Source organism: Poecilia reticulata, chromosome 9 (genome assembly GCF_904066995.2).
Source record: "Poecilia reticulata chromosome 9, P_reticulata-male-v2, whole genome shotgun sequence".
Lineage (NCBI taxonomy): Eukaryota > Metazoa > Chordata > Actinopteri > Cyprinodontiformes > Poeciliidae > Poecilia > Poecilia reticulata.
Window position 1 is genome coordinate 17,057,624 of NC_088838.1, and position 15,512 is coordinate 17,073,135.

Genomic DNA, 15,512 nt, shown 5'->3' on the forward strand with positions numbered 1-15,512 from the left:
CTGTAATATGAGAATGAAATTTGACATTGTTGATTTATTGCAAAAGGATTTTGTTGTTGTTGTTTTTTGTCACGTGGTCGACACTACTTCCCGGTTGGTGACGGTGTTACGTCGGTCGACGTAAGAGCCGTAAAGCTCACCTAACGTTTTTTGCCAACCAGCCACCATTAAGTTTCAAGAAGAGGAAGAAGTAAGAGACTTTCCGAGATCGTTAGCAGAGTTAGCTTTAATATGCTGAATATTTGTGTTTCTGCAGCAACAATGTCTTTATCTCAGTCTCTGAGAGAGCTTATCAGGGAGCGACTGTCCGCAGCTGCAGAAGAAATATTCACAGAGTTTGATAAAACCATCGTCCACTACGAGGAAGAGCTGGATCGTCAGCGGAGTCTGCTGGAAATCTGCTGGAAACCCAGAATAGAGCTGCAGAGAATAGGTATGAACCACCAGAGGAACTGATGTTGATTTACTGATCATAGAAATGCACGGAAGTCTGGTTGGATGGAGATGTTTCAGATTAAAATCTCAGCGCAGGGCGAGGCCCCACTTGTAGCTTCTAATTTGAGAAAGTGTCAAAAGACGATTTCACTTAATTTTCCGTTGGTTGAACATCTTTACTCTGGTCTCATTTAAAAATAAAAAAGTCAGACTACTAAAATCAGAACTAGATTATACTACACTAAAAGCGGACAATTTCATACGAAGTTTTTTGATTTATTAAATCTTTTAGATCTGTTAAACTTTGATTTTATGCGGACTTCTGCCCAGGTCCCTCTTGAAAATGAGATCTGGATTTCAACGGGGTTTACCTGGTTAAATAAAGAAAATAAAAAAACGTTTTAACATCTTTGTTAAAACTCACCACGTCGTGACTAGACAGAATCTGTGTAAAAAAAACAACTCTATTTCTTCTACCTTTTATAGTCCTGCTGTCATCTGAACAACTTCTCTGCTCTGTCAGAAACAACCAATCAGAGTCAGGAGGAGGAGCTTAGTGCTGTCAATTTTGCTGGTCTATTCTGCCCAGACCGTCTCCCTTTGTCTCTGCTACATTCACTATCTAGTTCACTAACAGAGCCTGTCACGATAGCATGGCCGCTGACGACGGAGGATAAACATTGTTTCTGAAATGGCAAGTTGTGTATGCAAGACTGATTGACAACACTAAGACCCTCCTCCTGGATCTGATTGGTTGTTTTTGACTGGAAGCTGAATAACTTTTCAGAGAGCAATAGGAGCACTTGGAGGAGCTTGATCTTTCCACAGATTATCTGTCTCATACTATAGTGTCACAACATGGTGACAGTTTGAACAAATATGGGAAAAAAACGTTTTATTTTGTAAAAGATATTTGTGATTTGTGAAAGTTCAACACGGGCGTATTAGTGCCTTTTGTTTCAGGCTCACACTAGAACCATTTATGTTTCAATTGGCTTCAGACGTGGATACAAATGTCGACTGACAGAAGAAATGTACATATTTATAAAAGTGCTTTCCAGAACAGAAATATGTGTTTATAATTATCAATAGTTCAAAAAAATTAGTAGGTTAATTTTTTTATAAAGACTCAAATGTCAACGATCTGTGTTCTCTGTGTTTCTATAACAGTTTAGAGCAGGGGTGTCAAACTCCAGTCCTCAAGGGCCGCTGTCCTGCAGTTTTTAGATGTGCCACAAAACACTGGAATGAAATGGCTTAATTGCCTCCTTCTTGTGTAGATAAGTTCTCCAGAGCCTTGCTAATGACCTCATTATTCTGTTCAGGTGTGGTGCAGCAGAGGCACATCTTAAAGTAACAGGACAGTGGCATTTGAGGACTGGAGTTTGACACCTGTGCTACAGAGGGCTTAATAATGTCCAAAACATGTTTAGATGCACAAAATTAGAAATGTGAAGTTTTCTTTCTTATTATCACATTTGTCATCACTTTTCTTTTGTTGCCTCTCCAGACATTTCACATCTGTTCAATGAGCAGGAGAGTCATTTGAATTTGGACCAATGGGAATTAAAACCTCTAGGAGAGAACCAGGAAGATCCAGGACCTCAGCAGACGCATCAGAACCACTGTGATCTGGACCCACTCCTTGTAAAAAAGGAACAAGATGAGCCGGAACATCCACAGATACAGATTGAACAGTTTGAAATTAATCAAGAGGCTGATATAGAAAATCCTTACTATGATGAGAGAAACCTCAGTCAAACTGTACCAAACTTTGACCAGCTCGTCGTTCAGTTCTCTTCCGACAATGAGAACCAAAACCAGGAAAGAAGCGACAATGAAGACTCCGGATCAAGTACAGATGCTAAATTAAAACAAATTAAAGGGCATCAGAAAATCAGAAGAAATTGTGACAATGTAGAGAAACAGAAGAAAAGACAGATTAAGGTGAATTTATTGGCTGGTAAAGATTTTACAAGAACTGAGATCAGAGAGAGGTCCTTCTTGTGTCTGACATGTGGGAAACAGTTCAAAAATGGTGGGAATTTATCTCAGCACACTAAAATTCATTCAGGCGAAAGGCCCCATTTGTGTTTGACTTGTGGAAAAACATTTCTTCGAAAATCTCAATTCATGAGTCACATTCAAATTCATACAGGTGAGAAAGCATTCTCGTGTAAGATCTGTGGAAAACGCTTCAACAACAGTGGAAATTTATCTCGGCACAAAAAAATTCACTCAGGCCACAAGCCTCACTTGTGTACGACGTGTGGAAAAAGGTTTATTCAAAAAATTCAATTAACTCGTCACATAAAAACGCACAAGTAAGAGGCCGTTTTCATGTAAGATCTGTAGAAAACTTCCCTCCAATGTAGTAACTTGCATTGTTTGTGAAACCTTTTGAGCATTGAAAGTGTCTCAGGCAGGACTTTTTTTCCGGATAACGTACTGTCATGCCTCGGATTTGTGGAAATTGGATATTATTCACAGTGGTTCTGAGCTGTTGTGTGTTTTTTGACTTGTGTTGTAAAGTTACAAACAGTGGATATTGTGACGTCTGCATAATGGCATCCCGACACACTCTTCATTCCAGTAGGTGGCGGTAATGAGCCACACTGTTGCTTCCCAGTCGTTATTAAGAAGAAGAAAAGGACTTTCTGTGTCTGAGGTAGCTTTCCTCTATTGTGCCTTCTTTCTGTGCCGAATATTTGTGTTTCCACACCAACAATGTCTTCATCTCAGTCTCTGAGAGACTTTATCAGTGAGCGACTGACCGCAGCAGCTGAAGAAATATTCACAGAGTTTGATAAAATCATCATCCAGTTCGAGGAAGAGCTGGATCGTCAGCGGAGTCTGCTGGAAATCTGCTGGAACCCCAGAATAGAGCTGCAGAGAATAGGTATGAACCACCAGAGGGACTGATGTTGATTTACTGATCATAGAAATGCACGGAAGTGTGGCGTGTTTCAGATTAAAATCTCAGCGCGGGGCGAAGTCCAAATTGTAGCTTCTAAGTTGAGAAGGTGTCAAAAGACGATTTCACTTCATTTTCCATTGGTGGAACATCTTTACTCTGGTCTCATTTAAAAACAAAAAATCAAGACTATTAAAATCTGCACTAGATTATTCCACACTAAAAACGGAATTTTTCATACAAAGTTTTTTGATTTATTAAATCTTTTTGATCTGTTGAACTTATTTTTTTTTTTACATCTTAAAATTGTCACCTCGTCGTGACAAGACAGAGAATCTAAAAAAAAACAACAAAAAACTAATAACCTTCTTTAATGGTCCTGAACCTTCTTTAATGGTCCTGAACCTTCTTTAATGGTCCTGCTGTCATCTGAAAAACTCTTCTGCTCTGTAGGGGTGAAAGTAGTTTTAAATTCTTGGGGGTATTATGACAAGAAAATATATATACATACATATTACTTCTTTGTGTGCTTTGGAGTTTCTGTGCTGATTAATTTTTTTGCGAAGCAATAAAAGCTGGTAGCTCTTGAATTGCTACAAAATAAAGCTGTATTTCTCTTAGCCTGGCTGTAATGTTGACACCTTGAGATGCCATGAGACCTAAATCCTGAACATCATGGCATGGAGTGCATCCTACTTTTCCATGTCTGGCATATAATCATTCATTTTACCTTTTTAACTGGTTCTATTGATCCTGTGTTCAGACAGAGGGATAATCAGTAGCCCAGCATCATGACCTGTTTGTTCTGAAGATCCTTCAGCTTCCACTTCTCTTCCTAACATGATGCCTCCTCACCCTGACTCTCATACTGACAGGAGGAACCACAGAGCTCTTTAAGATTAAAGCTCATCTCCTGAAGTTGGGATGTTTTTCCTCCAACAGGTTCCAGAGGAATCACCTCAAACCAGATGTTGGACAGGATTTTATTTCAATGTCATTTGTGAATGTTAGAGCCTCATTGTCAACAGTGGAGCTATAAAGATCAAAAAAGGTTATTATTTTGGAGAAAATCTCATCAACATCAATATTTCCACTAAATAAGAAGCAAAAAACTAAATTGTTTGATAAAGGACAAGCCTCAGACTCTGAGCTCGACCGCACTAAACTATTTTTTTATATTGGATAATTTAATTTCACATAATTATCGCGGAAGAAGCCATTTGTTTGTTTTAGATTTTTCTTTAAGTATTTAACATGTTTGATGTTTGTTGTAAATGACGTATACTCACAAAGAACGAGGTAATTAGTCCAAGTTTGTCGTTTATTGAATGTTCAGAAACTACAGCGGCTGTGATGAGTCACAGCAAAGGTAAAACAACCCGAACAGGTGATCAACTCTAAACCACTCGCACCTGTTTTACTCTCCGTCTCTGTGTCATTTTAGCACACACGTTGCCACGGCAACCTCCTGCGCTCTACAAGCCGACCCGAGATTACGTTAAAAATATAACATTCAGTCCGTTACGATATTAGGTTTGCAGGGTTGATATTTATTTTGCGATCATTAATAAACCTCAGAGGTGGTTGATTAGTTAATTTTAAACTCCTGCTCTGCTAGTTATTTTGATAATGGAACCGAAACGCACAGACTTGCGCAACACCTTGTAGAAAGAATAATTAGGGGCATGCCATAGCATGGCAGGCACCTATTGTTCTACACCCAATAGAACGTCTCTTTATTTATTAGGGGCATGCCATAGCAATGCATAAGGAGAGCAGTACTGAAGTCAGTACTGCCTCCATGCATTGCATGGCAGGCACCTATTGTTCTACACCCAATAGAACGTCTCTTTATTTATATATATCTTTATTTTTCTTCCATTGCCGTTAATGCGGCTCGTACCGCTGCGTGCCCACCCACAAAAGTGGTATCAAATCGTGCGGCTCGATGGAGAAGGGAGCTATTATTTTAATTGGGGATCGGAGTTAAAATGATTACATAAATTAATAAAAACGAAAAAATTTGAGATTTTGTGTCTCACAGAATCAGTAATCTTTCTCTATGAAACACACACACAGGACTGTTTATGGCTGACTCAAAAACCCTTTTTAACTCCCCCTCACAGGCATAAATATCGCCCTATTGGTCTGAAAGTTGGTCATAACATAGATACACATGCCTGCTCATGTACAATGTTTACAAAAATTTGCTAGGGCTTATGCTTTTTGTCAGGGTCCTTCAGACTGACGCCTGGTGTCTCCCAAGTATAGAAACTGTGTCTGAAGAGGATTTTCCCGCTCTTTGGCTCTCACAGCTGTTGGGGATTAATTACCATAGCAACAGAACACAGTGTCTGGAACTGCAGCTCCCCAGGACTGCACTGTAGGGTTTACTGGTATTTACAACTGCTTGTGTTTTCAGCATTATACTACTGATTCAAGACTATAACCATTACACATATGTCCCCCCCATGTTAAAATCTGACATAAATAAGAATAAATAGTTGATTAAAAGTCTATGGACAGAAAATAACGTCGCTGCTCCTTTAAGGAACCAGCGGCACAGACGCGGCGCCTGGGTGATGCTACAGATCACAAACCTGACAGAGAGAGCAGAAGAGGATTCGTAGGAAAAGGGCGGTGATGAACGGAAACGCATAATATAGTTGAGAAAACATAAATTACCTGGTCGAAAACTGACTGGGATTTAATGAGAACTAAGTTACATCGGTTTTGGTGAGTTTTGTGTTTATTTTCTTACATTTTCACCGTGTTGTACTTTTCCTTTTAGCAGAGAGCTAAGGCTAAAAACGTAGCTGTTTGCAAGGAAATACTCCGTCATAAACTGTTATCAGGTTAATATATAAACTGTTATCCGGGTAATATATTGGGTTTATGAAGAATTTATTTGAATAATTTCAGGATTTAAAAAGACTTTTGTCGTGTTTGTGACCTGTTACACAGGTCAGGTTTTTTGTTGGTTGGAAGCTTGGTCGGAGCAAGGATTGGTCTGCCATGTGTGACGTAAGTAATGACAGACAACATGCTACTGATGCTCCAATAGCATTCATGCTATTGTTAGCATTTTGGCTCATTTTAGCTTATGCAACATACTAAAATGAGCAAAAATGCTCATACTACCGTACAGTACAGCTTAAGAAAACATGCTTCTGACTCCCCGCAGGTTATTGACCACACTGCAGCTTTCTTAAGCATGATTGCTAATTTTTACCATCGGAACGCTTTATTAAAAATCCGACGGCCACACTTTGGCATGCCCCTTTAAAATTTCTGCAGGAATTTTCTAGTTGTTAAATATTACACAAAACGACCAGATAAAAGATGTTCAACATGCCAGTTTAAACTTTGAACTATTTGCAAAACGACTGAGCTCTGCAACATTAAAACATGGATAGAACTGTAACTACATTAATCATAGCTCTTCTTCTCTTCAGTGTTTCTGTCAGTTTCTGGTGGTGCAGCTCTGTGCTGCCTTCAGGAGAATGGGACATCAAAGTATCATCCATAAAACTTCACCCACATGGCATTTATTGTGCAAACTAGAGCTTTCAGAGGAAAAACAAAAGTTACTTTTAGTGCCATACAAATATGAGACAGAAACATGGATTATATCTTTATATAGACATGTCTATTGATTTATAGATTAATAGTTTTACTGGACAGAAATTACAAAGAACAAATCTGGTTCTTAATCAAATCCTAATGAGTCAAATTGAAAGTGTCATGGAGTCGTCAGCCTCATGACATTAACACTGACAGTAAAAACATAAATAAGTGATCAGTTATTTATGTTATGGTCTGTAAGATATATTTATTCTCAGTACTAGATGTGGTCTCAACAAACCCATGGCACTTCAACACTATTATTTTACCTTTTATCTGGAAATAGTGTCTGTTTATTCTTGCCATATAGTCTCTGTATTAATTATTGCTCAAAAGGTCTTGCCATACCAGTTTATTCCTCTGTATTTACTTTAGTTTCTTTGTTTATTCTTGCATTGTGTTCTTCATTCATTTCCATTTAGTTTTATTTGATTAGTTTTATCCTCTCTTGGTTTATTGCTTTGTCCACTTTAGTTTCTTTCCTATTGCTAGATTTATTTTATCATTTATTGACGCTCACCATCAGTAATCTTTACTCATCACCTGCTGCGCCTCCTAATCGTCATGTGTTTCACATCATGTGTTGATTTTTTCACCGTTCAGCGTCAGATTCTCTGTTTTTATGCCATAATTCACATCTAGTTCGTCGCTCCGTTTTATGTCCCGCTTCTCCTGTTTCAGAGTTTTGCGCAATGTGCGCGTCTTTTAATTTATTTTTTTTACCCTGGTGCAGGGCGGTCGGGAAGCGTATCGATGGGGAAAAGGCAGACTGACATAAACCTTTTAAAACAACGGAAACAATATCTGCATTCTGATGATTGCAAGTTAAAAGTGCTGTGTTGTTCTATCACCCCCGTTTCATACCGGACCACTTACAGCACCGTGTTAACGCTATAAAATGAACGCTCTCTATCGTGGTATCACCCATGGAGGGATTTCTTTATTTAAATGGGTTCATTTTTCAGAGGGATACAGAACCGCTACTCTAAATCATTGTTTCTTCTGCTGTGCCATCACAAATAATAAATTTTCCAAAAAATGAATCACCAATGAACTGACTTGAAGGAAGATGGACGAATCTCCAGCAGTAGCAAGCCATAAACAGGAAACAGGCCCTCCTGCCAGTAGGGCATGTGCACAGCGCATTGCAGGGTGTCAAATTACGCAGTTAAAACTCTGACCCGGGAGTGAATTTACAAAAGCGATCACCTGATGTCTTGAAAGGTCAGTCTCTCCCGTCACATGGTACTGATCATGTCCGGTCAGCAACTAAATATGTTGTTTACAAAGTGTGTTTTATAAAACCACGACATGCCCTATAGACCTTTAAATTTCATCAACTGTTTTTAAATAGCTATAAAACCAGAACATTTAGTGCAAAACTTGCACATGGGATTGTTTTCGAAGAATTAAAGACTCCTCTTGCGGACAAGCAAAAAAAGGAAAGTCACGTGTACAGGTTGTTTACCTGAACATCCGCAAAACAGGTGATTAGTTATGCGATTAGTGATCCCATGGGTAGGCTCATCAGGTGCCTAGCAGTCATGCTTTTGGACTTTGGGAGGAAGCCGGAGTACCCGGAGAGAACCCACACATGCATGGGGAGAACATGCAAACTCCATGCAGTTACTACGAAGCCCAGGAGGTTAGCCAAGAGACCAACAGGAATAGCTATGGAGCATTGGAGTTCGGGCAGGAGACTGACAGGACTCGTTATGAAGCCCTGGAGAAGTGTATTGCATATTGCATTTTCAAAAGTGTAGTGGAGAAGTCTCCAACCACACGTCTGACTACAGGCTGCTGCTTCTGTGGCTGGTCTGAAACAGCCGCAAAACACATGATTAGTGATGTGATTAGTGATTCCATGGGTAGGATTGTCAGGTGCCTAACAGTCATGCTTTTGGACTTTGGGAGAAAGCCGGAGTACCCGGAGAGAACCCACGCATGCATGGGGAGAACATGCAAACTCCATGCAGTTACTACAAAGCCCTGGAGGTTAGCCGAGAGACCAACGGCACTAGCTACGAAGCGTTGGAGGTTGGGCAGGAAACCGACAGGACTCGCTACCAAGCCCTGCAGGTCAGACCGGAGACCGACAAGTCTTACTACGAGGCTCTGGAGGTCAGGCAGGAGACCGACAGGACGAGTCCTGGAGAAGCCCTGGAGAAGTGTAGTGCATATTGCGTTTTCAAAAGTGTAGTGGAGAAGTCTCCGACCACACATCTGAATACAGGTTGCTGCTTTGGCTGGTCTGAAACAGACATGCTGTATTCATGATGGCTAGACAAGACTTACTACTGGCAGCTATTTATGCTGCTTCTCTGTGTCCCTCAGCCTTTTCTCCAACTGTTCCACTTGAAGCTGCAGGTTTTTGTATATATTCTCAAAAATAGTGCCCTCCTTCTCCAAGGTGGTGTATTCCTGCTCTAAGGCGGTGTTTATTTCCTCCAAGTAAGTGTTTATTTGCTCCAACATGGTGCTTTTCTGCTCCAGATCGGCCTTTTCCTTCTCTAGGGCAGTGTTTTCCTGCTCCAGGGCAGTGTTTATCTGTTCCAAGACCGTGCTTTTCTGCTCCAGAGTGGTCTTTTCCTTCTCCATGGCAGTGTTTATCTGCTCCAACACGGTGCTTCTCTGCCCAAGAGTGGTCTTTTCCTTCTCTAGGTCAGTGTTTTCCTGCTCCAGGGCAGTGCTTTTCTGCTCCAAATCGGTCTTCTCCATCTCTAGGGCAGTGTTTTCCTGCTCCAGGGCAGTGTTTATCTGCTCCAACATGGTGCTTTTCTGCTGCAGAGTGGTCTTTTCCTTCTCTAGGGCAGTGTTTATCTGCTCCAACACGGTGCTTCTCTGCTCCAGAGTGGTCTTTTCCTTCTCCATGGCAGTGTTGTCCTGCTCCAGGGCAGTGTTTATCTGCTCCAACACCGTGCTTTTCTTCTCCAGAGCGGTCTTCTCTTTCTCTAGGGCAGTGTGTTCCTGCTCCAAGGCAGTGTTTATCTGCTCCAACACGGTGCTTTTCTGCTCCAGAGTGGTCTTCTCTTTCTCTAGGGCAGTGTTTTCTTGCTCCAGGGCAGTGTTTATCTGCTCCAACACGGTGCTTTTCTGCTCCAGAGTGGTCTTCTCTTTCTCTAGGGCAGTGTTTTCTTGCTCCAGGGCAGTGTTTATCTGCTGCAAAATAGTGCTTTTCTGCTCCAAATCGGTCTTCTCCTTCTCTAGGGCAGTGTTTTCCTGCTCCAGGGCAGTGTTTATCTGCTCCAACACCGTGCTTTTCTTCTCCAGAGCGGTCTTCTCTTTCTCTAGGGCAGTGTTTTCCTGCTCCAAGGCAGTGTTTATCTGCTCCAACACGGTGCTTTTCTGCTCCAGAGTGGTCTTCTCTTTCTCTAGGGCAGTGTTTTCTTGCTCCAGGGCAGTGTTTATCTGCTCCAACATGGTGCTTTTCTTCTCCAGAGTTGTCTTCTCCTTCTCTAGGGCAGTATTTTCCTGATCCAGGGCAGTGTTTATCTGCTCCAACACGGTGCTTTTCTGCTCCAGAGCGGTCTTCTCCTTCTCTAGGGCAGTGTTTTCTTGCTCCAGGGCAGTGTTTATCTGCTCCAACACAGTGCTTTTCTGCTCCAGAGCGGTCTTCTCCTTTTCTAGGGCAGTGTTTTCTTGCTCCAGTTCATTGATTATCTTCACCAAGATGGCACTTTTCTGCTCCAGAACGGTGTTCTCCTTCTCTAGGGCAGTGTTATCCTGCTTCAGGGCAATGTTTTCCAGCTCCAGGGCAGTGTTTATCTTCAGCAAGACGGCGCTTTTCTCCTTCTCCAGCTTTTTATTTCTAATTTTAATCATGTTCATGTTCTCATTTTCTTCCGTCAGAGTCTGTCTGTTGACGAACAACATGCTGACTTTTTTCAATATGTCAAACAACCACATACTGAGCTGACTCTGTAGATAAATCCAAAAACACAATCACTTAGGAGACAATACTTAGGCTTACTCTGCGACTTCTGCAGTGGTAATGACCGTAGAATTCAAGACTGCAGCCTTGTGACATCAATGCATCACTCTCTGTGACATCAATTTGTGTGATGTCACAAATTGATGTCACTAGCATGGCATGCCCCTTTAAAATTTCTGCAGGAATTTTCTAGTTACTGACATTATTATTTTTGTTGTGTCATTAATTTGAACATGTTTTGTTGACTTTGTTGTTGTTGTTCTTTAATAAAGTTACAAACGTTTTAAGCGAGTCAGAGGAGGAAGTGCTGCTCTCAGCTTCCTGGCGGCGATCAGTTTGTCACTTAATACCGAGATCGACTCAAAACCTTCCACGATCGACGTATTGCACCGCTGCTCGAGCAAAGCACGAACAGTTCAGAAACAACATGAAATAGGAAAAAAGTTATTTTATAACTGATTAAGTCGTATTTTAGATTGTTCTTGAAAAACGAATCAGTCATGGCTAATTAGTGGGCGCAGTCACGGCTGCACAGTGAACCCATTGATGTTTTACAGCAGACAGCCGCTCCCCTCTCTTGCAGGTACTGCGTGCCCCTGCTAAATCTTTTAGGGGTAAGCAGCACCCTGCCGTACCCCTTTACTTTCACCCCTGCTGCTCTGTCAGAAACAACCAATCATAGCCAGTAGGAGGAGCTTCGTGCTGTCAATTTTTCTGGTCTATTGTGCTCAGACCCTCTCCCTTTGTCTCTACAATAGAGCCTGTCACGAAAGCTCAGGCTAGGTAGCATGGCCGCCAATGACTGTGGATAAACAGTGTTTCTGAAATGGTAAGTTGTTTCTCCACCTTTAGCAAATTCAGAAATGCATATGCAAGATTTATTGACAACACCAAGACCCTCCTCCTGGATCTGATTGGTTGCTTCTGACTGGGAGCTAAATATATTTTCAGAGAGCAATAGGAGCACTTGGAGGAGCTTGATCTTTCCACAGATTATCTGTCTCGTACTATTTTGACAGAACAAATATGGAAAAAAGACTAATTTGGTAAAAGATACGTGCAGCAGTTCAACAAAGGGCCATATTAGTGCCTTTTGTGTCAAGTTCACTGTAGAACCAGTTAATAAAAAAAGTAAAAATGTACAATTTCAAACTTCTAAACATTTTTATCCACATAGCACGTACTTTTGTTAGACAGATCCTGTACTATGTGAAAGTTAGGCACATTTCTCAATTTCAACTTTGTTGTACATCATTTCCTCTTGCATAAAAAGTGGGTCCACATGTCTTTGAAAGTGTTATTTTTAGAGGTGTGCCGATCGATCGGCTACCGATCATAATCGACCGATTTCCGTAAAAAAGTGCGTGATCGGTGATCGCCAATCACACTTCGTAGCCTGCATGTGCAGCTGATCTCTCCTTCACATTGCGCAAGCGCGCAGCAACTCCACCCGCAGTGAACTCTCACACCGAACGTCTGCTTAAAGCTGCAGCATGTAACTTAAAGAAACAAAAAAGATTTTACATATGCATTTAAACTTTCGCTATGTAATAACATAAAATAGATAATCAATCTCCATCTTCCCTGTGTCCTGCAGAATTACTCTGCTCAGTCAGAAACAGCCAATCAGAATCAACATTGATCAGCTAGCCATACTATCAGGAATTTTCGATTCATTAACTCAGTATTGTTTATTTTGATGCAACCTGCATTTGACTCTGAATGAATATTTCTTTTTTTCTTGACATTTGATATAAGCAGTGTTGTGAGATGTATTTGACTCATGTATAATTTAAGCTGTTGAGAACTTTACTGTTAAATATTTATTTGACTATTTCTGCATAATACTTTGTTGTTTAATTTTTTTAATAATCACTTATTGCTGTTTTGGATGAAATGTAGTTCATAAAGAATTTACAAAAATGTATACAACAACTTTAATGTCTAACGGAAAATGACATTAAATTAATTTAATCAACAGAAGAAGTATGTTTTTATTTGGTTATACGTGTTAAATTAACTATCAGAGAATTCATCAGAGCAATAAAACAAAGTAAAGTAATAAGCAATATTAGTTATAGATTATCTTTAAAGAATGCCGGGGTTTTTTAGGTCAAGTTTTCCTGTTCGCAGAAGCTCAACGTTAGAGTAGGTGAGAACAAGCCAGGTTTGTAATTATGGGCAGAGAAGTCTAAAACTTATTTCCAAATATGCAAAAAAATTAATAAATACTGACAAACATGTTAAGGCTTCATGTTTCAATTAGCTGCAGACGTGGATACAAATGTTGACTGACAGAAGAAATATATACATTCATATAAATGCTATCCAAAAGAAAAATGACAGATACATTTTAAAATTATCAATAGTTAAAAAAATTAGTAGATTAATATTTTATAAAGAACTAAATATCAAAGATCTGTGTTTCTATAACACTAAAGAGTTAAATAACATCCAAAATGTTTTAAATGCATAAAATTAGAAATGTGAAGTGTTCCTTCTTGTAATAACATTTGTCATCACTTTTCTTTTGTTGCCTCTCCAGACATTTCACATCTGTTCAATGAGCAGGAGAGTCATTTTAATTTGGACCAAGGGGAAACAAAACCTCTAGGAGAGAACCAGGAAGATCCAGGACCTCAGCAGACGCATCAGAACCACTGTGATCTGGACCCACTCCTTGTAAAAAAGGAACAAGATGAACCAGAACATCCACAGATCCAGATTGAACCGTTTGAAATGAGTCAAGAGGCTGATAGCTTCATAGAAAATCCTGACTATGACGAGAAAAACCTCAGTCAAACTGTACCAAACTTTGACCAGCTCGTCGTCCAGTTCTCTTCTGACAATGAGAACCAAAACCAGGAAAGAAGCGACAATGAAGACTCCGGATCAAGTACAGATGCTAAACTGAGACAAATTAAAGGGCATCAGAAAATCAGAAGGAATTGTGACAATGTAGACAAACAGATGAAGGAGAGTTTGTGGGATGGTGAAGTTTCTCACACAACAACTCAGACCAGTAAGAGGTCTTTCTTGTGTCCAACATGTGGAAAAGGCTTTAGCGCTAGTGGAACTTTATCTCGACACAAAAAAATTCACTCGGGCCACAAACCTCATTCATGTATGACATGTGGAAAACGGTTCATTCAAAAATTTCAGTTAATGCGTCACACGCAAACACACACAAATGAGAGACGGCTCTTATGCGAGATCTGTGGAAAATGCTTCGACAATAGTGGAAATTTAACTAAGCACACTTTAAGTCACGCGAGCCATAAGTCTCATTTGTGTCCGACGTGTGGAAAAGGCTTTAGCACTAGTGGAACTTTATCTCGACACAAAAAAATTCACTCAGGCCACAAACCTCATTCATGTATGACATGTGGAAAACGGTTCATTCGAAAATTTCAGTTAATGCGTCACATGCAAACACACACGGATGAGAGACGGCTCTCATGTGAGATCTGTGGAAAATGCTTCGACAATAGTGGAAATTTAACTAAGCACACTTTAAGTCACGCGAGCCATAAGTCTCATTTGTGTCCGACGTGTGGAAAAGGCTTTAGCACTAGTGGAACTTTATCTCGACACAAAAAAATTCACTCAGGCCACAAACCTCATTCATGTATGACATGTGGAAAACGGTTCATTCGAAAATTTCAGTTAATGCGTCACATGCAAACACACACGGATGAGAGACGGCTCTCATGTGAGATCGTTGGAAAATGCTTCGACAATAGTGGAAATTTAACTAAGCACACTATAAGTCACGCGAGCCTTAAGTCTCATTTATGTCCGATGTGTGGGAAAATGTTTTCTGAAAAAAGTCGATTAACGAGTCACATTCAAGTTCATACAGGTGAGAAGACGTTCTCATGTGAAATCTGTGGAAAACGCTTCAATAGTAGTGGAAATTTATCTCGGCACAAAAAAAATCACTCAAACCACAGGCCTTATTCATGTGCAACATGTGGAAGAGGATTTCTTCGAAACTATCAGTTGACCACTCACATAGAAACACACAAGTGAGAGGCCGTTCTCAACAAGATCTGTGGAAAATCTTTCTGACGATGTTGTAACTTAAAATGTTTGTGAAACGTTTCAGTATTGAGGTGTCTCAAGCCGGACATTTTTGGCTGACAACGTACTCGTATGCCTCAGGTCTGTTTGTGTTCAATTGGTCACACTGGCTCTGAGCTGTTGTGTTGTTGTTTGAGTTGTGTTGTGAAGTTGTAAAACTCCAATAGAAAAAAAACAACTGGATATTGTGACGTCTAACATTTTCATGTTTTGTACTGTACTTTAAACATTTTACTTTAAGGTTTTATACATACAACAAGATACCGCTTCTGCCTTTATGGTTACTGTTTCTGAAGAGGACAACGTTCTGCCTGAAAATAATAAATCTGATGAAGATGATTGTAGGCTTTTGATGAACAGGACTGTGAGACCATCTGTGAGGACTTTGGGGTCCACTTCTGTTTATGTCTCTAGTTAAAAGCTTGATAGTAATTTTCTACAGTTTGAAATGTAATTTAAGTATTCAGTGGTAATAAAACTGGTTTGAGGACACACTTGTTTCTTTGTTGTGAATATTGCTACAAG

General features: G+C 40.2%; 1 protein-coding gene across 1 annotated transcript; it reads left to right on the top strand.

Annotated features, from left to right (window-relative positions):
• Positions 1-101: 101 nt before the first annotated feature.
• Positions 102-15,479, top strand: LOC103470399 (uncharacterized). Its single transcript, XM_017306693.2, has 3 exons — positions 102-433; positions 1,946-3,334; positions 13,450-15,479. The coding sequence occupies exons 1-2, from the start codon at positions 232-234 to the stop codon at positions 2,761-2,763; spliced, it is 1,020 nt and encodes a 339-aa protein (XP_017162182.2). The 5' UTR covers positions 102-231; the 3' UTR covers positions 2,764-3,334; positions 13,450-15,479.
• Positions 15,480-15,512: the final 33 nt, after the last annotated feature.

What these genes read in the sequence shown, in the direction of transcription:
- LOC103470399 (XM_017306693.2), top strand. Translation starts at nt 232, where the DNA reads ATGCTGAATATTTGTGTTTCTGCAGCAACAATGTCTTTATCTCAGTCT. An exon ending in AATAGAGCTGCAGAGAATAG is followed by an intron (nt 434 to 1,945) that starts GTATGAACCACC and finishes TTGCCTCTCCAG; the next exon opens with ACATTTCACATCTGTTCAAT.